This window comes from Pristis pectinata, chromosome 4, assembly GCF_009764475.1.
Source record: "Pristis pectinata isolate sPriPec2 chromosome 4, sPriPec2.1.pri, whole genome shotgun sequence".
Classification (NCBI taxonomy): domain Eukaryota; kingdom Metazoa; phylum Chordata; class Chondrichthyes; order Rhinopristiformes; family Pristidae; genus Pristis; species Pristis pectinata.
The window spans coordinates 61,651,086-61,673,474 of NC_067408.1; the positions used below are offsets into that span (position 1 = coordinate 61,651,086).

General features: G+C 43.1%; 1 protein-coding gene across 7 annotated transcripts in view; it reads right to left on the reverse strand.

The window, feature by feature from the left end:
* Nucleotides 1-4,243: 4,243 nt before the first annotated feature.
* The window catches only part of gdf3 (growth differentiation factor 3), a 29,098-nt gene continuing 10,952 nt past the window's right edge, over nt 4,244-22,389 (reverse strand). The window contains exons 2-6 of one of the 7 annotated variants that reach the window (XM_052014383.1): nt 20,211-20,326; nt 16,103-16,353; nt 15,864-16,009; nt 5,908-6,134; nt 4,244-5,428 (exon numbers count right to left, since the gene is read on the reverse strand). In XM_052014383.1, the coding sequence (XP_051870343.1) occupies nt 4,629-5,428; nt 5,908-6,019 (912 nt within the window). In that variant the 5' untranslated portion in view covers nt 6,020-6,134; nt 15,864-16,009; nt 16,103-16,353; nt 20,211-20,326 and the 3' untranslated portion in view covers nt 4,244-4,628. Of the gene's footprint in view, nt 5,429-5,907; nt 6,135-15,863; nt 16,010-16,102; nt 16,354-20,143; nt 20,327-20,658; nt 20,934-22,389 lie in introns of all 7 variants that reach the window. The other 6 variants (XM_052014382.1, XM_052014380.1, XM_052014381.1 and 3 more) reach the window with 6 other exon arrangements.

The following is a 22,389-nucleotide window of genomic DNA, read 5'->3' on the forward strand; positions in this document are numbered from 1 at the left end:
ATGTACTAATGATTGAAAGGGCCATGATAAAAGAAGTTTGGTGATTATCCCAGAATTGCCAGTGTTTTGATAATGAGCAAGAATAGAATCAATGGATTGGTTGGGTGGGCACAAAAGTGGCAGATGGAATTTAACCTGGAGAAGTGTAAAGTCATGGATTGGGAGGGGTGGGTGGCAGAACAAACACAATAAATGACAGGACACTAGCAATTGTAAAGAATAAGAGGGATTGAGAAGTGCATGTCAAAAGATCCCTGAAGGTAGCAGGGCAGGTAGATAAGGTGAAGAAGGCAAAGGGCGGTACTTGCTTTTATTGGCTAAGGCATAGAATATAAGAGTAGGACGGTGTACAAAACAACAGCTGGACCACTGGTTTCCGGTCACCACACCACACCAGGGATATGATAGCACTGACAAGAGTGCAAAGTATTATGAGGAGTTTTTAACAATTTATGCATTTGACAGGATCTGGGTGTTGCTATCAAGGCCAACATTTATTGGCCATCTCTTGCTACCCTTGATGAGATGGTGGTGAGTTGCCTTTTTATTCCTGTGGTTATCTGGTAAAGGTTCTCCTACAATGCTGTTAAGGAGGTGAGTTTTAGGGTTTGATGAATCATTTGTGATAAATTTCAAATCAGGATTGTGTATGAATTGGAGGGAACCTGCAGGTGGTGGCGATCTGATCCCATGTGCCTGCTGCCTAGGCTAAGGTTGTTTACTTTGGAACAAAGGTAACTGATCACAAGGTATTAAAAAAACTCTGAGAGACCGTAACAGGTCCATCAGACAGCTACCATCAGCCAGAAGCCTTAAGTCCCACACCAGCAGGTTCAAGAACAGCTACTTCTGTTCAACCAGTTTCTGAAGCAACCTGCATAACCCTCAGTATGGTAACTTTTAGACTTGCACAGATATTAAGCTTCTTAATGTATGGGCAGCACTGAGTAGTCAGTCACTGCATCAGACCTTGCCATCTTGTTCCATTTTCTTCAGCTACTCTGACTCTCCATCAATTTGCACTACAACGGACTTTTTTTGTTCTTTCTTGTATAATTTATGTTCATGATTTTCTTGTGAATGTCATGTCTCTAATACTATGTGCCTGTGATGTTGCTGCAAGTAAGTTTTTCATTGCTCCTGTGCATACATGTACTTGTGCACATGACAATAAACTCGACTCAACTTGAAACACATCTAGTTCACCTTTAGGAAAGGAAATCTGTTGTTGTTACTCAGGCTGGCCTGTATATGACTATTGACCAGAGTAATGTAGGTGACTATTAAATGTCCTCTAAAATGGCCCATCACACCACCTCATTCAGGGGCAATTAGGTATGGGCAACAAATGCTGCCTTAGCCAGCAGAGCCCATATCCCATGAATAAAATAAAAATTCTCACTTTATACTTGGTAAATACATCAGTGAAAAAGACTTCATGCCATCTGTGTGAGATGGATTCAAACACCACTTCAGAACTCTGACCACATTATTTAAGTTGAGGGATTGTAGCATTACCAAAGGTATAAATTTTCAGAAGAGGTCATAAGCTGAGATCTTGCTTGCCCTCTCACGTCACAGGCACTACTTCTTAAGAAAAGTTGAGTTGCCTAAGGATGACAAGGATTGGGCCACCAGCTACGTGATGTACAAGGGACTGAAATAACTTTTTAATGTCGGGTAGCTTGTGAAAAAGTGGCTCCAATGAATAAGCCCAGTACTGTCCTCCCAGTTGACATTGGTTCTGAACAGGCAAGTCACCTTACCTCCAAATAATCTTTTCGTCCTTTAAATAGCTTAATTGGCAAACAATACGTGTGAGCATAAAGTACTTCCTATCAACCGTGACGCATAGATTTTAAATTGTCATAAAAGCTATGCAGCTGAAATTGTTGTTGACTTTAATAGATTAGAGCAACATATGATTTATAATTTACCCTGCTCATTAAACACCATTATACAAATCCTCCAGTGATAAACAATCAATGGAAGAACAGTGCTCTCCAACCCCTTTCTTGTTCTGACTGACTATGTAGAGGTCACTGTAATTGTACTGAATACTGAATTATGCTGCTCCTCTGGATTGCTGCAGAGTCTGATCACACTTCACTTGCACCAGGCTGAGCAATTTTTCTCATTCAGGCACCCAAGATCAGATGAAGGACTGCACCAAACTATAAGATTAGATTACCGAGAGACATGAAAATGTTTGCAGCCGTCATCGTCTGAACCACAAGGTTATGGGTTCTCCTGAGATTGAGCATTTAAACTAGACTGACATTCCAGCGCAGTATTGAGGGAGTTGGCACTATCTGAGGTGTCCTTCCAGTGCAGTGCTGCCCTGTCAGAGGTACTATTCTTCATTGTTGTAACACCAAGGGAGTCCTTTGCCATCAGGGTTTCCACCCCAGAGTTGTGCTGAGGGAGTCACTGGGCTCCCATGCAGTGCTAAAGGAATGCTGCACCGTCAGAGACACCACTCTCATGCAATGCTGAAGGAGTGCTGCACTGTCTGAGGTACCATTCAGCAGTGTTGAGAGCTGCGCTGTTTGAGGCACCATTCCAGTGCAGTGCTGAGGGAATGCTGCACTGCAGAGAAGTTACCTTTGAGATGAGACATGAAACTAATTCCCTGAACCCGTGGCATTATTTTGTAAAATAGCAGCTGTCCTGGTATCCTGGTCAGTATTAATCTTTTCTATTACCCCCACCCCCCCTGCTCAATGGAGAACAATTCCAGCTTCTCCAGTCTCTCCAGATAGCAAATGTTTCTCATCACAGATAAGATTTTATATCAATGTTATAAAAGTTGCTATAATTATATAAATTTTATAGTACATTGAAAATTTCGATTTTAGGTAACCCACTGTGTTCTTTTCCCAGTCCACCCAGGGTCCCTCTCCCTTTATTCACCTTTTCCATCCACCCCTCCCCACTGCCCCATCTCCCCTTGTAACCTGGACTCATCACCCTCCCCCACCTCATTCCGTATGTTCATCATCCCTCTCATATCTGGTTCTTCCTATCACCTACCAGCTTCTCTCTCATCCCTTCCCACATCAACCTGTCCATCCTTGGCCTAATCTACTGCTATGATGAGGTCCAACGCAAGCTAGAGGAACAACACCTCACATTCTACCGGGGTAGTCTACAACCCAATGGTACGAACATTGAATTTTCCAATTTCAAGAAACCCTCACCTCTGTTTCTCTCTCCCCCTTCCATTCCTCCTCTGGATCCCCCCATTTTTGTCCCCTTCTACCCCAGCCCCCAAATCATCCCATTTCCATTCCCTTCCCCTCCCAGCTCCATCCACCTAGTACCCACACATTTCACCCACTGGATCTCTCCCTGCCCCTAAATGCAGGACTGAGATGTTTCAAACCCAAATGTCAACAACTCCTTTCCTCCTCACAGATGCTGCTCGACCCACTGAGTTCCTCCAGCAGATTGTTTGTTGCTCCAGATTCCAGCATCTGCAGTTTCTTGCGTCTCCAATGTAAAAGGTCTTAGCTAAATGAAGAAATTTTCTAGTCATCAGGGATTTTAGTTAAATGGGAGAGGGCAGAAAAATTGTTGTTCACAATGAAACTTTGATGAAAAGCTTCAGATAGAGTAAACAAGGGGAAAGTGTTTCCACCAGCAGAACAGTTGGTAATCAGAGGATACAGATTTAAGGTCACTGTCAAAAAAGCCCAGAGGGAAGAAAAGCAGCAAAAAGTTACTGTGGTGAGTCAGCATCGAGTGGAATGCACAGAACCAAATAATGCTCAAAGCCGAGTCAATAACAATTTTTAGAAAGGCAAAAGATCAATACTTGAAAGGAAAAGTCTTACAAACTACAGGAAATGGGGAGTAATTACTTTTATTTCAAATAACTAGCCACAGGTACAAATTACTGAGAGATCTCCTTTTTAGCATAGTAGGGGAATTAAGGGTTTATGGGAAAAAGTCAGGTAGGTGAATCTGAGTCCACGGCCAGATCAGCCATGATCTTATTGAATGGCGGAGCAGGCTCGACAGGCCAGATGGCCTACTCCTGCTCCTTATTCATATGTTCTTATGAATAATACTATTAAATTCATTATATGCAACAGGTTCAATCCAGACACACAGCAAATCATTTGATGCTGGATATCTGAAATTAAAAGGAGGCATCCTAAAAGTACTCAACAGCTATGTGGTTCATTGTACTGTAACAGGATTTATCCATTCGTGTTACCACCAGCTCATTATGCAGAAGAAAAATTGACAAGTTTATTGCAAGTCAAGTCAAAGCAAACCTCCAATCATAATTGCAATTTAACAGCAAATTCTTTCAGATCTCACTTAACAACAAGGGGATGTGTTTGAGTGGCCAGGATGATGCAGGATGTCCTTAATTTGTTCTATAGTTTAGAATCAGGTGGATGGAGTTCAACTCTTAAACCTGCACTGTGAACCCAACTGGAAAACACTCACCAGAATTAAAATCTTAATTCAAGTTTACAACACCCACTCAAAGCAAAAAGATTGAAGGTGGATGTTTACCATGGGGGGGGGGGGGGGGGGGAGGGTAAATTAAACACTGCTAAAATTGCAGGCCAAATATAATTACAGATTAATTGCATCTTCATCCAAGAACATATTCACCTACAACCACACTCATCCACCACCATATCATCATAATGTCGCAAAACTACATTCTCATTGTTGTCATAGTAGAGCATGGAAATGGGGGAGAGCTTAATGGGGACACAGCAGGGTTGGGGAGTGTGTCCAGGGTCAGTGGAATGCACCAGTGTTTGTAGAATGGCGTGGTTGGTACCATTCAGGCTCTCACTCAGTGGGTAAGGACACTCCCCGTGGCAATAGTTGGCCATGTACCCCTGAGGAGCAATGATCCAATGTTGCCAACCCACATCCTTGAACTGGATATGGAGCCTCCTACGTTTGCAGACCCGGCTGAACGCGAGTGGCAGCTGAAAGGAGCTCCTCTTCCTTCTGGATGCTTTGCATTTCTCCCGGTTCAGGGTCACCACCAACAGGGAGATGCGCAGATACTGGGCAATGTGGACGCACGCTGGGTTAGGAACCTTGTGACCCTCAATCGAGGCGCTGCCTATCTCCAGAATTGCCCCCTGGTTGCTGGGCTGGTGTCTCCATGCCCTAGAGATCTGAGTGAGGTTGAAGTAGAGGGAGCCATGCACAGATTGGAAAGACTGCGAGGTAATGAGTTCTTGTCTAGAGTTGGGCAATTCTCCCAACTTCCAGATAGACAAGGTGCAGACTGTCGCTGCACCAGGGAGTGGGTAGGGGTCCCCAAGGAGGGAGAGTTCCAGCTGGGCCAGCGTCAGCTCTTCCATTTCTTCAAGCACCGACAGGTTGAAGTAGAGCTGCTTCTGCACATGATGCCAGGGGGATGATCCCAGCCCAGGCATTGGGTCACCTGATGAAACAGAGAGTCAAAGTGCTACCATCAGAACTGCTGGTCAGTGGGCCACATCAGCACAGTCTGGGCCCCCACAAACTGAAACCCATATATACCTCATTCTGATGACCAAACACAGGAAAGAGAGGCCTCCCCCACACCAAACCCATTAGTCCAGGAAATGAGGGCCACACCCTGCCTTGGACCTCAGGTAGTGTCATTACAGACAAACCACCCCCCCCCCCCCCACTGTCAAGAAAGAAGGCAGACACAGTCTGATCTCACCCCTGGGAAACAAGACCCTTAGCAACCAGCACACCTGCACCCAAGACCCGAGAGCCCCAGCAGCATACAAACCCACACCTGAAAAATGAGAGCCCTAGCAACCGGCAAACTCACCCCTGAGTAACAACAGCCCTAGCAAACCCCATCTCCCTCAACTTTGGAGCTGCATTACACAACACCCCACTTACCCAACATTGGTAATGTGTCCTTACCCAGATTTGGAAGGTGACGGAGGGTATCACCATCCACCCCCAGCTCATCCATTCTGCACATATTGTCTCCAGGATCACCCTGGCCGAGAGATCTGGATCTCCTCTGGAACATCTTCCACAGTCGAACTGGAACAGGCCTGGGATCAGAGGGCTGGGGCCTGCTCGTTAAGCCCAACGCTTTTAAAAAGGCCTTTTCCTGAACCTGGGGCTCCTGTGGCTCAGACAGACTGAGGGAGCAAAACAAAATCACAGCTAGACAGGTGATGAGGGAACCCATAGCCATCCCAGTCTTGAAGCACGAGGTGCAATACAGGACAGTGTGTACCCAGGCACAACTCCAGTACTGACTGAAATCAGCTTCAACAGCCCTGCTGATTGGTAATTTCATCTCTTTCTGCAATTAGCATTTCAATAGAGAGTGCTGGGAGCAGCCCCACTTTCTAGGGAGGAGGGAGTGGTTTAGCAAGCAGGGAGCCTCCTTCCCTCAGCCAAATGGATGCTGAATGTTGAAATATCCTTGGGACTGAGAGTCTCAAATCAGCTTCCAACAATTCCCACCTGCTGAGAGTATTTAATTGCACTTCAAGTGGATGTATTTGCAATTGAAAGGCCTTATCTGTCTTCTCCAGATGGGTTGTTGATGGTTACTGAATTTGAACTGGAGTGCATTATCCTCAACCCCGAAGAGATAATGCCTTACATTTTTTTCTAAACACATTGTCAGGTTGAGAACAGATCTACAGGAATCAGCCATTCAACCCCCCAAGCCTGTTTTACCCTTTGTTACATCATGGCTGCTCTGTATTTTAACTCCCTAACAGAAACATAGCAGGTTTGAATTTTTCCACAAGATTTTTTGGGAGAATGTTCCTGATTCTCACTATCCTTTGTGTGATACCACCTCTGAACTTCTTTATGAGGACCTTGCAAGCTAATAACAACATTTAAAAGACACTTGGACAGGTACATGGATAGGAAAGGTTTAGAGAGATAATGGGTCAAACATGTGCAAATGGGACTAATTTAGATGGGCATCTTGGTCAGCATGGACAGTTAGGCTGAGGAGCCCACTTCCATGCTGTCTCACTCTATGCTCTGGATTACACCAGCAGAAGGAATAGTTTATCTCTCCAGCTAACTCTTTTAATCATTTTAAGCACCTCAATCAGATCAATCTTCTCTGTTCAAGGGAGTGCAAGTCTTACCTATGCAACTTGTTCTCATAATTTATGTTACCTCCAGTTTAATTCTTAAACCAGTACTATCTGCAGGCTCCTGTCTAAGTTGCAATATCCAGAGGAGAACATAGGGTTTGACATGGAGGCACAAGAGACTGCAGATGCTGGAATGTGGAGCAACAAACAATTTGCTGGAGGAACTCAGCAGGTCGAGCAGCATCTGTGGAGGGAAAGGAACTGTTGATGATGCCCCGACCTGCTGAGTTCCTCCAGCAGGCTGTTTGTTAGACCATAAGATATAGGAGCAGAATTAGGCTATTCAGCCCATTGAGTCTGCCAATTGTTTTTCCAACCCCATTCTCCCACCTTCTCCCAATAATCCTTAAACCCCTTACCAATCAAGAACCTATCAGTCCCTGCCTGAAGTACACCCAAATGACTTGGCCTCCACTGCCCTCCCTCTATGGCAACAAATTCCACAGATTCACCCCTTCTGGCTGAAGAAATTCCTCCTCCTCCTCCTCCTTGTTGCTACAAGGCTTGACATAATGTTTACCCAGAGCTCTGTGCAGTTTTAATATATAACCAATTATATTCCAAGTTCTTTGACATAATTCAGAACATTCTATTAGCTTTTTTAATTTGCACACTTCTTTACATCAGATTCCATTTGGCCCATCATGTCTATGCCAGCCTGCAGAGAAATCCCATTCCTCCACTAGTTTTCCCTGCAACCTATTCTCCCCACATTTCCATTTATTCTACCACTCACCCGCACACTGGGGGCAATTTACAGCAGCCAATTAACCTACCGACCTGTACATGTTTGGGATGTGGGAGGAAATCAGAACACTCAGGGGAAATCCATGCGGTCATAGCGAGAATGTGCCAACTGCACGCAGCCAGCACCAGAGGTCAGGAATGAACCTGGGTCACTGGAATTGTGAGGCAGCAGTTTTACCAGCTGCACCATTGTGTCAGCCTGTTGTGTTTTTGGACAATTCCATTAGCTTTTTGTGATCTCTGAAGTTGGATTCCTAAATCATTCTGCACCCCAATATTTAGACTATTAAGAATATAGCCTGATCTATCTTTCTTAGGCCTGTAGTTTGAATTCTGTATTCTGGCTGGCAGTTTTCTGGTGACTGTTTCTCCTGAGTTACAGGAATACACATTTCAGTCTGTGGGGCCACAAGGCAATCAATGAGTTAAAATGGAATGAGGTCTAGCAGCAGTTGTCTGGGGAACACAGACAATTTGTTTCAGTTGCAAAAACCATTGCCTTTGATGTGGCACTAAGTTCTCAGCAGGTGAAAATTGATGGAAGGTAACTGCAGACATTCAGTCCCAGGACGCCCTTGTTCAGAATCCACTTGGTCGATGAAAGGAGGCCCTATATTGTGGTGCTGTCCCCAAGAGCCTTCTGTTGAAATGCTAATTGCAGAGAGGGTGCTGAAATCTCCAGTCAGCAGTTTGTTGAGTGTGCCAGAAGCTGGGCCTAGCTTCACAGCATCAACTGTTATTCTTCTTTGACAGAAACAATCGGGCAGGATCCATCATTTCTTTTTCGGGTGGCCAGTCGTGGAGCTGCTGCCTTGCAGCTGCAACAACCCAGGTTCAATCCTGACCTCCAGTCCTGTCTGCAGAGTTTGCATGTTCTTCCTGTGACCATGTGGGTTTCCTCCAGGTGATCCAGTTTCCTCCCACATCCCTTAGACATGTGGATTTGTAGATTGATTGGCTGCTGTAAATTGCCCTTATAGGTGAGTGGTAGAATCTGGGGGGTGGGGGGAAGAAAGTTGATGGGAATGTGTGAAGAACGAAATGGGTTAGCCACTGGACTGGGTCCTGTGTAAAACCCGTCAAACATTTTGCTAATGGAATGCGAAAGATTTTTTTTGCCATAATTTAAATATTGTAAACAAATATAGAATGAATGATGACAAATTAACATCCGATATTGAATGGAAATGGAAGAATGGATTAGTGTAAAAATGGGTGCTTGATGAACAGTCTGTTCTTAGTAGACTGAAGAAGTGTTTTCATGGTGTCTTTCTCTCTCCAACTCTATGCCTTTTCATGCAGGGCCTCCAGGAAATTCATTGCAGACCACTCCCCGATGGATGTGGTCAAATGTTTTCTTCGGCACAGACTTTTCTGAGGGCCAGATAGGATGGCATGACTGAATGGAGCTTTCCACAACATGGCCAGAGTTATCCTTTGTAATATCAGGGACAGGACCTCAGCACATTGGGCATGGCGTCTGCATGCCCAGGGTCTTTGCAACTTAATGCAGTCATGCTCAGAAGTAGCCAGCAGGATGAAGACCCCCCAAGGATAAATTACCCTCCTCCCCTTTCTCTGGAGATCTGTAGAACTGGTCCCTGTAGACCAGAACTTTCAAAGAAGCACCAAAACCTTTCAGATCTTTCATGCACAACCCCACCACATTCTATCCTTGAGGTGGCTGTGGTAGGGGTAACACTGTCACCAGCTCCTTCTGGACTGTGTGTTTGCCAAGACAGTCTGGGAAGGAATGTGATCTTTGTTGAGCTTCATCCCAAGCAGCTGTGTATCAGCTGTGTTCTACGGGCTCTTCCCAAGGACTCATTGCAAGACAAACATCTGCAGGCAGATCATCAACTTGGTGAAAGACACATTTTGTTCTGCCTGAAACTTGTTGGTCTTCCAGCACAAGCAGCTGTCCACAACCAAATGTTAGCACATTCCAAGATGAAGGACTATGTGCTGAGGGACGCACTGAATCTCGACACAACTGCTGCAAAGACTAAGGGGAAAGTGCATAGTATGAGGTTCTGCCACTGGACTGGGTCCTGTGTAAAAAGCCGTCAAACTTTTTGCTAATGGAATGTGGAAGATTTTCTTGCCATAATTTAAATATGTAAACAAATATAGAATGATGACAAATTAACATCCAATATTGTACATAAGCAATTCTGTTAGATAGGTACATGGAGCTGAATAAAATAGAGGGCTATGGGTAAGCCCAGTCATTTCTAGGGTAGGGACATGTTCGGCACAGCTTTGTGAGCCGAAGGGCCTGAATTGTGCTGTAGTTTTTCTATGTTTCTATTTTTTTCTATGTTTCTAAATTCTTTCAGCAGCAATCAATGTTTATTTCAGTGCGAGAGACTCTGTAATCTGTCTGAAACCGATTGGTCTTCCCTGGCCAAGTGCTGCTGACTAACATACTCCAAATGTGGGCTAAGTCACCACTGTACAAAATGACAGACCACATGGTGCAATTTTAAAAGCATTGTCATCATAGATCATGCAGCACAGAAACAAGCTCGTCAACCCAGAGTCCATGCCAAACATCAAACATGTATTTACATCGATTCTACATTCCTCCCATTTTATTCTCTCTACACTCCCATTAACAGCTCGCAGATTCTACCCTCATCACACACAGTGGTTAATTAACTATCAACCCATACGTCTTTGGGATGTGGGAGGAAACAAGAGCATCCAGAGGCAATCCACATGGTCATAAGGAGAATGTGCCAACTCCACACACTGGAGGTCAAGTTTGAAATCAGGTTGCTGAAGCTGTGTGAGATCTACCTGCTGTGCCACCATGCCAAATCCTATACACAAATAAAAATTTGTGAATTGGAAAACTGCAAAATATTTTCCATCACTTCAAGAATTGAGTGTTAATTTTCTATGAAATTACACATTTATTTTTGAGAGAAAACCTCCTGTGCTCGAGTCAAGACTGGCCCCTCAGGGTCATCTTGCTATCTTGTTAGCAGCAATTTCCTTTTGTCTCCTCAGTCTGTCTGAGCAACAGGAGTCTGAGGTTTAGGAAAAGCTTTGGGTTTGTTGAGCAGGCCTGAATACCATTGATTCTCAGCCTGAACCAGCTAGCTTATGGAAGATGTTTCAATAGAGATCGGAGCTCCTGGATGAGAGAGGCTGGAGATGATGTGTACAGCCATGAGCTGGGGTATATGAAATCACCCTCCAACACCTTCCCAATCTGTGTTTGTGACCCATCACATGTGAAACAAGTGTGATAATGGGGAAGGACCCTGTGTTAGGGCAGTGTTTAGAAGCACAAGGCTGGCTTTCTTTATCCAGAGTTTGAAGAGAAATGAGAATTCACCACTGCACAGAATTTCTGAGACAAACCATTGATGCACTTAAGGGGGAGATCAATAAGTGTATGATAGTGAAAGGAATGGATGCTGAAAAAAAATAGTAAAATACCGCAATAAAAATTGCTTAAAGTGCTGGATGAAGATTGGAGGGGGCTTCGTCCTTCCTGTGGACAGAGCTAAGCTGGATTTCTCCTGACTTGGGAGTACAAGCTCTCCATGAACTTTCTTAGCTCTGCAGTTTGCCTGGGGATGGCCTGTTGACTCCTTTCCCAGGATTAAGGGGGGGTTGTGGGGGGGGTGGGGTGTGGTGAGAGGATTTGTCAAGCATCCTCCATCTCTTAGGTTGGGGGTGCAGGTCTGAGGGGGAAATTGTGAGCCCTCCTTACCACCTTGGCTACATGCCAGGAACCAGCTCTCCTTCAACCTTTGGTGCTCGGAGAAGAGGGGTTAAACTGACACTGGCCCTGCTGGAGCTCACCCTGTTTTTTGATGCAAACTCCATTCCCTGGTGCAGCAACAATCTACACTTTGTCCACCTGGAAGTTGGGAGAACCACCCATCACCCTCACCACTCTTCCCCCCACCCTTGTCAGAAACTCATTGCTTCAGTCCTTCCAGTCTGTGCACAGCAACCTCTGCTTCAATACATGGAGACTCCAGCTTAACACTCCAGAGACACTTCTGGAACACCTTGGAAGGTCACCAAGTACTTAAGCACAGATTGCACCAGAATTGCTCCAGATCTATGCATCTCCTAGCTGCCACTTAACAATTACAACATCATAAGGTTTAGAGCTACATGGCCAACTGTTGCCATGGGGAGTGGCCTTTTGGCACCAGTGATATCATTCTTCAAACATCAGGCATCCCACCAATCAACCCTACTGCATCTCCTTTAAGTTCTTTTCCCACTTCCATGCTCCATTGCGTGGGTCTGAGAAATTACAATGATTTGGTGGTACAAGTATTACTGCACTTTTAGCTTTATTCCCCTACTTTTTTTTTAAAAAAAACAGGGAGGAATCCTTCAATACTAACATCCCCCCAGTAAACACCCACTTTCTAACATCTTCTAGTCCTGTGTCACCAAAGCCCCAGCAGTGCAAATAACCAGTTTTATTGTATATTGTTTCTATTTTGTGACACTCTTCCCAAGGCATCACTGACTACCCAAACAGTACACTAAGACCCACTCAATCTGGAACCTTATGCACTACACATCATTTAGCTTATTCACTGTGGATGCCTTGAGAACATTTCAGACGAAATTCATGGGTCTTAGGAGGAATGAATGAGAATGAGTGGCAGTCACATTGAAGCAAAAGATTTCTGAGGGGCTCAGCAAGGTAAATATTGACAGGAAGTTTCCTCTTGAGGAAATGTAGAGTACAAATTTTCAGAATAAAGGAGTTGGCGATTTAAGACAGAGGAGGAATTTAAAGTGTCATGAATGTCTGCAATTGATACCTCTGGAAGCCAAGTCATTGAATAGATACAAGACAGAAATAGATTTTTGGTCCATAGGAGAAACAAAGGTTATGGTGAACAGATAGGAAACTGTTCAAGTCGAGATCAGCAACAATATTACTAAATGGCTCAGCAAGGTTATAAGGCCTACACTGACCTGTATTTCTTATGCTCCTAGTTCAAATGGCAAAGCAGGTCAGCTCACAATTAATTGGCATGGGAAAGCTAATAGGTTGCAAATGAATTAGGAACAGAAGTAAGCCACTCAGTTCAAGTCTGATGTAACATTTAATAAGATCAAGGCTGATTTCATTATAACTCAACCCTCCATTCCTGTCCACCTATGGTAACCTTTTACCCACCAGCTTAGCCATCTCTGCCTTAAAAATATTCAAAGCTGTTTCCTCTGGCCCTCTGAGAAAGAGTTCCAAAAACTTCACCATCTGAAACAGAGAAAGTTTCACCTCATCCATCTTAAAGGTGCAACCCCTAATCTTTAAACAATGATTATCAAGTCTAGATTCTCCCACCAGAGGAAACATCTTCTCTATGTCTACCCAGTCAAGACTCTTAAGGATCTTACACATCTTAAATCAAAACATCTCATTCTTCCAAACAAACCTAACCAATCCAATCTTTTATCATAAGTTAACCCACTAACAGCATAAATGGCAGTGATGCTTACCGTGCCATCCCACATCCGCACTTTGGCAAATCCAATCACCTGGTTGTACTTCTACTCCCAGCATATAGGTAGAGACTGAAGACTGAAGAGGACAGCAAAGGTATGGTCAAGAGAGACAGAGGATTGTTTACAGGACTGCTTTGAATCGCTGGACTGGACAATATTCAGGGATTCATTTTCAGATCTGAATGAATATGCCACAGCCCTCACAGACTTCATCAAGACCTGCTTGGATAAGCGTGTGCCATTGAGAACATACCAAGTTTTCCCAAACCAGAAGCCCTGGATGAACCAGGAGATTGAAGATATCTTTTAGTCATGTACATCGAAACACACAGTGAAATACATCTTTTGTGTAGTGTGTTCTGGGGGCAGCCCGTAAGTGTCGCCACGCTTCCAGCGCCAACATAGCATGCCCACAACTTCCTAACCCGTATGTCTTTGGAATGTGGGACGAAACCGGAGCATCCAGAGATTCGCAGTCTGCTGAGGACTAGATCTGTGACGTTCAAGACCAGCAATCCAGAACCTTACAAGAAGCCCAGGTATGACCTGCAGTCAGAGGTTCCCACTTGCTTCAAAAGGGCATCAATCATACTGTCCAAGAAGAGCAGGGTGAGCTGTCTCAATGACCATCACCTGGTAGCACTCACATCTACTGTGATGAAGTGCTTTTAGAGGTTGATCATGGCTAGAATTAACTCCTGCCTGAGCAAGGACCTGGACCCGCTGCAATTTGAAACTGCCACAACAGGTCTATAGCAGATGCAATCTCACTGGCTCTCCACTCTGCTTTGGAGCACCGACAACAGCAAAACGTACGTCAGGCTGCTGTTTATCGATTACAGCTCAGCATTCAACACTATCATCCCCTCAGTAGTGATCAACAAGCTTCAAAACTTGGGCCTCTGTCCCTCCCTCTGCAACTGCATCCTCGAATTCCTTATCGGGAGACCACAATTGGCACGGATCAGTAGTAATATCTCCTCCTCATTGACAATCAGCACAGGCACACCACAAGGATGCATGCTTAGCCCACTGCTCTACTCTCTCTACACTCATGACTGTGTGGCTAGGCACAGCTCAAATGCCATCTATAAATTTGCCTGTTGTTGGCAGAATCTCAGATGGTGATGAGGTTGTGTACAAGAGTGAGATAGATCGGCTGGTTGAGTGGTGTCGCAACAACAACCTCGCACTCAACGTCAGCAAGACCAAGGAATTGATTGTGGACTTCAGGAAGGGGAAGTTGGGAGAACGCAGACCAATCTTCATTGAGGGGTCAGCAGTGGAAAAAGTGAGCAGCTTCAAGTTCCTGGGCATCAACATCTCAAAAGGATCTATCTTGGGCTCAATACATTGATGCAATCACGAAGGCGGCATGCCAGCGGCTCTACTTCTTTAGGAGTTCGAGGAGATTTGGTATGTCATTAAAGACTCTTACATATTTTTAAAGATGGAGAGCATTCGGACTGGTGGTATCACAGTCTGCTGCGGAGCCTCCAATGTTCAGGATTGAAAGAGGCTGCAGAGGGTTATAGACTCAGCCAGCTCCATCACAGGCACAACCCTCTCCACCAGAGGACATCTTCAAGAGGTGGTGCCTCAAGGAGGTGGCATCTAACATTAAGGATCCTCACCATCCGGGACACACCCTCTTTTCGTTACTACCATCAGGGAGGTGGTACAGGAGTCTGAAGATCCAAACTCAATGACTCAGAAACAGCTTCTTCCCCTCCGCTATCAGATTTCTGAACGATCCATGAACCCATGAACACTGCCTCATTATTCCTTTTTTGCACTTTTATTTTTATAATTTATAGATTATGTCTTTGCACTGTACTGCTGCAGCAAAACAAATTTCATGTCATATGTCAGTCATAGTAAATCTGATTCTGATCACCCATTCTAGATATCAGACTAAGAAAATTGTTTTTAAACCCTCTTACACCCTTAAATAAGGAGACCAATACTGTGCACAGTACTACAGATGTCGTCTTACTGATGACTTAATCATCCTAATTTTGTATTCAATTCTCCTAGAAATAGACAATAATATTGCTAGTTTTCTTAATTACTTTGTACCTACATAACAGCCTTTTGTGAACCATACACTAAGACACCCTGTCCCCCTGGCCCTCAGAGTTCTTCAATCTCTCAACAATACACTATTTTTCCTGCCAAAATGGGAAATTTCACACTTTTACTTTGTCAGACCTTTTTAGCCTACTCATTCTCTTCACAATTTACTCTTGGCTGTCATTGTTATTTGTAAATTTATGCAAATGACACAAACCATTCATGACATCTTACCAACCAGAAACATCATTTATGACTACCCAGTGACCAGTCAATCCTCTATCCATGCAATGTGTTATGCTGAGTTTTTATTTTCTCCAATAATCTTTGATGCAACACCTTATCATATGCCTTCTGGAAATCTATGTATAGTACATCTACTGGTTCCCCTTTATCCACAGCACATGAATAAAAATCTTCTACCCATGTGACTATATTTCTTCCATCTCCTTGATTGTATTCACTTGCAACACGTTCTCAACACATGTGGAATTGATGAATCCATCAGTTGTGTCCAAAGACTGGGCTTTATCCATCCATTTGGTGTCCTCTTTCAAGTTTCTTGGGTGCTGTTTAAAACAGAAGGGAATCAGTGTTGGCTGTGGAGTACAGGAGAGCTTCTTGTCAAAATAGTTATAGAAATGGGTATTCAGAGTTCATACTTAACAACTAAATGTCACAGCAGACCATAGGGCGGCACGGTAGCTTAGCGCTTAGTGTGACGCTATTACAGCGCCAGCGATTGGGGTCAATTCCCATCACTGTCCATAAGGAGTTTGTACGTTCTCCGTGTCTGCGTGGATTTCCTCCGGGTGCTCCGGTTTCCACCCACATTCCAAAGACATACGGGTAGGTTAACATGGGTTGAAATGGGCGGCGCGGACTCATTGGACCGGAAGGGCCTGTTACCATGCTGTAAATAAAGTTGTAGAAGTCTTTTTTAAAAAAATTTAGAACCTTCATATCTAGCCTCACAAATTGTACACTGACTCAAAGCAAATTTCAGTAAGTGAATCTACTGCAAAACAGTTGTAAAGAGTGAATGAGAAACACAATGGAAACAGTTCACAGATGGGTTAAAAGGAGTTATAGCATTACTAACTGGCTGAAGATGAATACTGCTGTGGTTATGGATACTGCATAGAGATGAGAGGACCAGAATGGGAAAGTCAGAACAGCTTTTACCAAATCAGGAACCATTTTCAATACTTATTCTCCCATGTACTGGGTTAAAATTAATCTTTTATACTTAGAGCCTCAATACTAATAGCATGCATTTTAATGACAGGTTAGGTTGGTTATTTTTGTGAATCTGATCTATGAGGACCTATTAAAGTCATTTGATTAAACTTGGTTTCCAACACTCAAAACAAGTACTTGCAGAGGTTTTCTGCAATCCAAATTCAAAATAGGTAGAAATTGCTGCCATTTTAAAGGAAAAAAAGAGATAAGAGTTTAAAACTCTGACTGTTTTACTTCAGAGAAATGGATGAGGCTCAGCATCAAAGCCCAAGGCTCATTCCTATGTCATGAAGAATGTGAGATCCTGCCCCTCAATCGCGTTTCGCCATTTCATTAGATGAAGGATGATTGATGTAGAAAATGATGCTGAGTTACCAATTATAAACACGCATTCCTTAATGCAGCAAAATGCCACAGTGCGCATCACAGGAGCATTATCAAATACAATTTGACAGTTAGCCATGCAAGGAGATATTAACAGCAGATGACCAACTGCTTGGACAAAGAACTTAAGAAACACAGATGGAGGAACGACAGAGGGTGAGGAGTTTAAGAAGCAAATTCTAGAGTTCAAGCCAGCTAAGTAACAGGAAACAATAGTGGAACAATTAAATTTGAGAATGAGCAATTAGCCAGAATTGCTGATATGAGAGGATTATGGAGCTGAAGGCAATTACAAACATTAGGAAGGGTGGAGGTCTTGATGGTAAACAAGGATGAGAATTTTAAAAATGAAGGTAGTGCTTAACAAAGAGCCAATGCAGATCAACAAGTGCAAGAGAAATGGGTGAATGGAATTTGGTGCAAGTTAGAGAGCATGAACACAAAGATTTTGGATGACCTCAGGTTTATGGAGTACAGGGTGAAGGAGGTCACTCAGGTATGTGATCGAGTCCAAAAATGAAGGTTCATATGCTGCTGAACCCAAGGAAGAACTGGAATCCAAATGTTACCGAGGTGGACAAAGACAGTCTTGGTGAGAGCATAGCTGTATGTTTCAACATTCAGGTTCAATTTCAGACAGATGCAATGAAGAAGAATGACATCAATTGCCAAAGAATTTTCCCAGTTTTCCTTTGAAACTCTCCCTTAAATAAGTTCCCAATCATAGACTTAAAAGCTCAGATTTGACCCTCCATCCAAAAATTAAAAGTTTTAGAATTCTGCCACAAGGTGTAGAAAAATGCTTCATGGCTTCCTCTATAAACAGCTTTAATTTTAAAGCTTGTTCCCCTTATTCTTGATCCCACAAGAGAGAAAACTGTATCTAATCTAGCAAAGTATTTAAGATTTTACAATCTGCTGGAGGAACACAGCGGGTCAAGCAGCATCTGTGGGAGGAAAGAAATTGTCAACATTCTGATCTGTCCTGATGCAGGGTTTCCACCCGAAACATCGACAATTTCTTTCCTCCCACAGTTCCTCCAGCAGATTGTTTGTTGCTCCAGATTACAGCATCTGTAGTCTCTTGTCTCTCTATTTATGATTTTAAACTCCATCTTCAATTATAGATATGGGCTACCTAAACTATCTAAGCATTGTACATTTCTACAGCACGTCTACTTATATTCTTACTGAGGTGTGGTACCCAGAACCAGTACTCCAGATATATTCACCCAGGACTCTATGTACAGTAGCTGTAATCTGATTTGGTGACAAAAGTCAGTATTTCAGCCTGTTTGACTGCTTTTTGTATCTGTCCATTGACACCCAATAAATACTCAACTTTTTTCTCCCAAATGTCTCCTCTTCCACAGTTTCACCAGTCAGAAAATATGCACATCTTTCAGAGGATCAAGGTGGATGAACATGCATATGCACATCCATAATGAACACCATTTGCCAGTTTTGCCCTCACTCAATACATAATGTCCCTTTGCATTCTGTTCCTCGTAGCCTAGCGTCAATTGCGAATTGGGACTAAAATGGATAGTTTTCAATAAAAATTCCAACAAAAGTAGTCAAATGGCACCCTTTGTACCAAAATTTTTAGAGTTTAGAGTAGGGGTTACTTTGACTACCTTTAATTACCATACTCTACAAGGGCCCACAGTGGCACAGCTAGCAGGGCTGCTGTCTTATAGCTCCAGCAACCCAGGTTTAATGCCAAGCTCTTGTGTTGTCTGTGTGGAGCTTGCATGTTCTCCTTGACACCATGTAGATTTCCTCTAGGTACTCCAGTTTCCTCCCAAACCCAAAGATGTGTGGGTTGGTAGGTCAATTAATTGTAAATTATCCCTTGGGTGTTAATGAGTGGTCGAGTGGTCTGGGGGGGGGGGGGGGGGGGGGTTGGAGAAAGAGGAGTTGAGTAGGGATTTGATGGGAATGTGGGAGCATAAGACAGATTAGGTTTAAACTTTATAAAATGGGTGTTTGATGGTCAATGGGCCCATTTCCTTGCTGAATCCTTCTATAAACGTAGTCACAATTTATTCATGGCAATGAGATACATTATAACTTTGGCCTTTTTCAATGTCAGAATGTTTTCAGTTTGAGTATTATTGTGAAGAGCCAATGCCAATTATATCAAAGTGTTGGGCAAGATAATACCAAGTCCAAAGTAATGCTGGCATTGATTCTTACTCCCCATTTTCTGCACAACTTAAAGTATAGGTTAGGTGAAATAATGGATATTTCATTGCAACCAGTTTATAAACTGAAAATGACAATCTATTACGGCTAACCAGGGATAAGATTTTAGGGATGGTTCCCTGAAATCTCTATTACTGAAAGATGTATAGACACAAGAAACTTTCATTTACAGGAGGATTACAGAAATCTTCACAACTGCAGGCTTATTATTTGAAATGCATTCACAAGCAAGCAGACAGTGGCCGGCATGTGCACAGCAAAGTCAACAGCATTAAAATTTATGATCAATTAATTTGATGGAGTTAGGAGGAAAAAGAGTGCTCAGTTTTAGATTAGCTCATGATCCACTTCAAATACTTATTTACAACTGTAAATTATTGCACTGGAAAAGTGGTCAGAGATGCTATGAATATTTTACATTTGCCAAGGCAGCATTCGAACTTTGGTCCCTGACAGTGCAGCACTTCGCTGGATCAAAGTATCAACCTCAATTTTGTGCACAAGATTCTGCTGTATAGCTGGAACTCACATTCCTGACTCAGAACTCCAACCACAAAGTGAACCAAATTTTACACTCCAGTGCTATACACAACAAATTTAATTTCACAATCAAGATCAAGTGAATGCTCAAGGGAAAAATAAGGTGAATTTTAACACCAGCAACCATATGTACAATCAGGTCATGACAGTAATGTTATTGCAACTATTGAAAAGTCACAGAAGAAAGAAACCAGGATGACAGATGGATCAACTAGATTATGAAATGCCATTTACAACAGTACCACCCAAATCTGTGACATTTACCACCAAGAACAAGAGTGGCAGAAGCATGTGAACACCACTAACTGCAGGTTCTCCAAGTTGCTCACCATTCTAACTTGGAAATGCATCTCCATTCCTTCATAGTTGCTGGGTTCAAATCCTGGAACTCCTTACCCAGTGTCATTGTAGGTGTACCTTCCCCAGAAGGAGCGCAGTGGTTGAAGAAGATGCTGTTTCATTGTCACCTTCTCAGGTGTAATTAGGAATGGACAATAAATGTTGAATACATCCTGAAAAACAAATAACATTACATGCTTCGTGGAAGAGATACTATGACAGTGCCTTTCAAATTGAAATGGCAAAGTAGACTACAACAAGCAGGCAGAACTAGCGTATAGAGCCTACCATCAAAACAAATTAGCAGAAACTAATTTCATTGAGCAAGTTCATATTCTATGCAATATGGTCCCTTTAGAGACAGAAGTCTGTTTGTACTGATTCCTATAAAAATTAGATGCAGGTTTTTTTAAAAAAATGGAGGGAATACAGTTGAGTTCTTTGAACTTGACACCCAGCTACCAAGTGACTTTAGTTCACAAAATGTTACATGTGTTTTCCTTACCTCATTTGTAGACAGAGTGATTGGCATAGTTAGTCAAAACCTCCATTACTGTTGTTTATGCAACCAGCAGGGTGGTACAAGGAGAACTAGATGGACCTTGGTCTTTCCTCATCTAGTAATTCCTATGCACCATCCTCATGGGCAAGTACTTTCATCTTCCATCAAAAAGTATGGATTAATCGAGCCAGTCGTGTCATCCATCTTGGAGTTCCCAAATTTTTCCTAAGCTGCATCACTCTGCAGCCTTCATTTGTAGATTTGCATGACCTGTAGAACTGATGTTATTTTCAATTAATTATGCATGGACTTCTCACACATTACAAATATCACTCAGATTTCTGGATTTTTAAACATCCACAACTCAAAGTTTTAAGCAATTAATGGTCTCAAGGATTAAAATAAGGATTAGCAGAGCTCAATACAAACAAAGGATGGAAATTACAATGCAGTATCAATCAGAAGCCACTTTACCTTAAACTGAGCTGGCATAGAACAGTACAGCACAGCACAGTACAGGCCCTTTGGCCCACGATGTTGTGATGACCTATATAAACCTACTTCATGATCAATCTAACCTTTCCCTCCTGCACATCCCATAATCCTCCATTTTTCTCATATCCATGTGCCTATCTAAGAGTCTTTTAAATGTCCCTGTTGTATCAGCCTCTACCACCAACCCTCGGCAGTGTATTCCAGGCACCCACCATTCTTTGTGTGAAAAGCCTACCTCTGACATCTCCCCTAAAGTTTCACCTTAAACAGATGTCCTCTGGTATTGGCCATTGCTGCCCTGGGAAAAAGGTGCTGGATGTACCCTATCTATGCCCCTCGTAAGCTTATACGTCTCTATCAAGTTGCCTCTCATCCTGAGTCGCTCTAAAGAGAAAAGCCCCAGCTCGCTCAACCTTTCCTCATAAGACATGTTCTCTAATCCAGGCAGCATCCTGTTAAATCGCCTCTGCACCCTCTCTAAAGCTTCCACATCCTTCCTATAATGAGGCAACCAGAACTGAACACAATACACCAAGTGTGCTCTAACCTTAGTTTTATAAAGCTGCAACATTCCCTTGTGGCTCTTGAACTCAATCCCCAGACTAATGAAAGCACACCATACACCTTCTTAACCACCCTATCAACTTGCGCAGCAACTTTGAGGGATCTATGGACTTGAAACCCAAGGTCTTTCTATTCCTCCATACTGTTAAGAATCCTGCCATTAACCTTGTACTTCACCTTCAAATTCGATCTTCCAAAGTGCATCACTTCACACTTTTCCGGATTGAACTCCATTTGCCATTTCTCCACCCAACTCTGCATCCTGTCTATATCCTGTTGTACCTATAACAATCTTCTACACTATCCACAACACCTCCAATCTTCATGTCATCTGCAAACTTACTAACCTATCCCTCCACTTCCTCATCCAAGTTATTTATAAATATCACAAACAGCAGGGGTCCCAGAACAGATTCCTGTGGAACACCACTAGTCACAGTCCTCCAGGCAGAATACGCTCCATCTTCTACCACCCTCAGCCTTCTGTGGGCAAGCCAATTCCAAATCCACACAGCCAAGTTTCCATGGATCCCATGCTTCATGACTTTCTGAATGAGCCTACCACGTGGAACTTGTCAAACACTTTACTAAAATCCATATACACCACATCCACCACTCTACCTTCATCAATTTGTTTTGTCACCTCGAAAAACTCAATTAGGCTCATGAGGCATG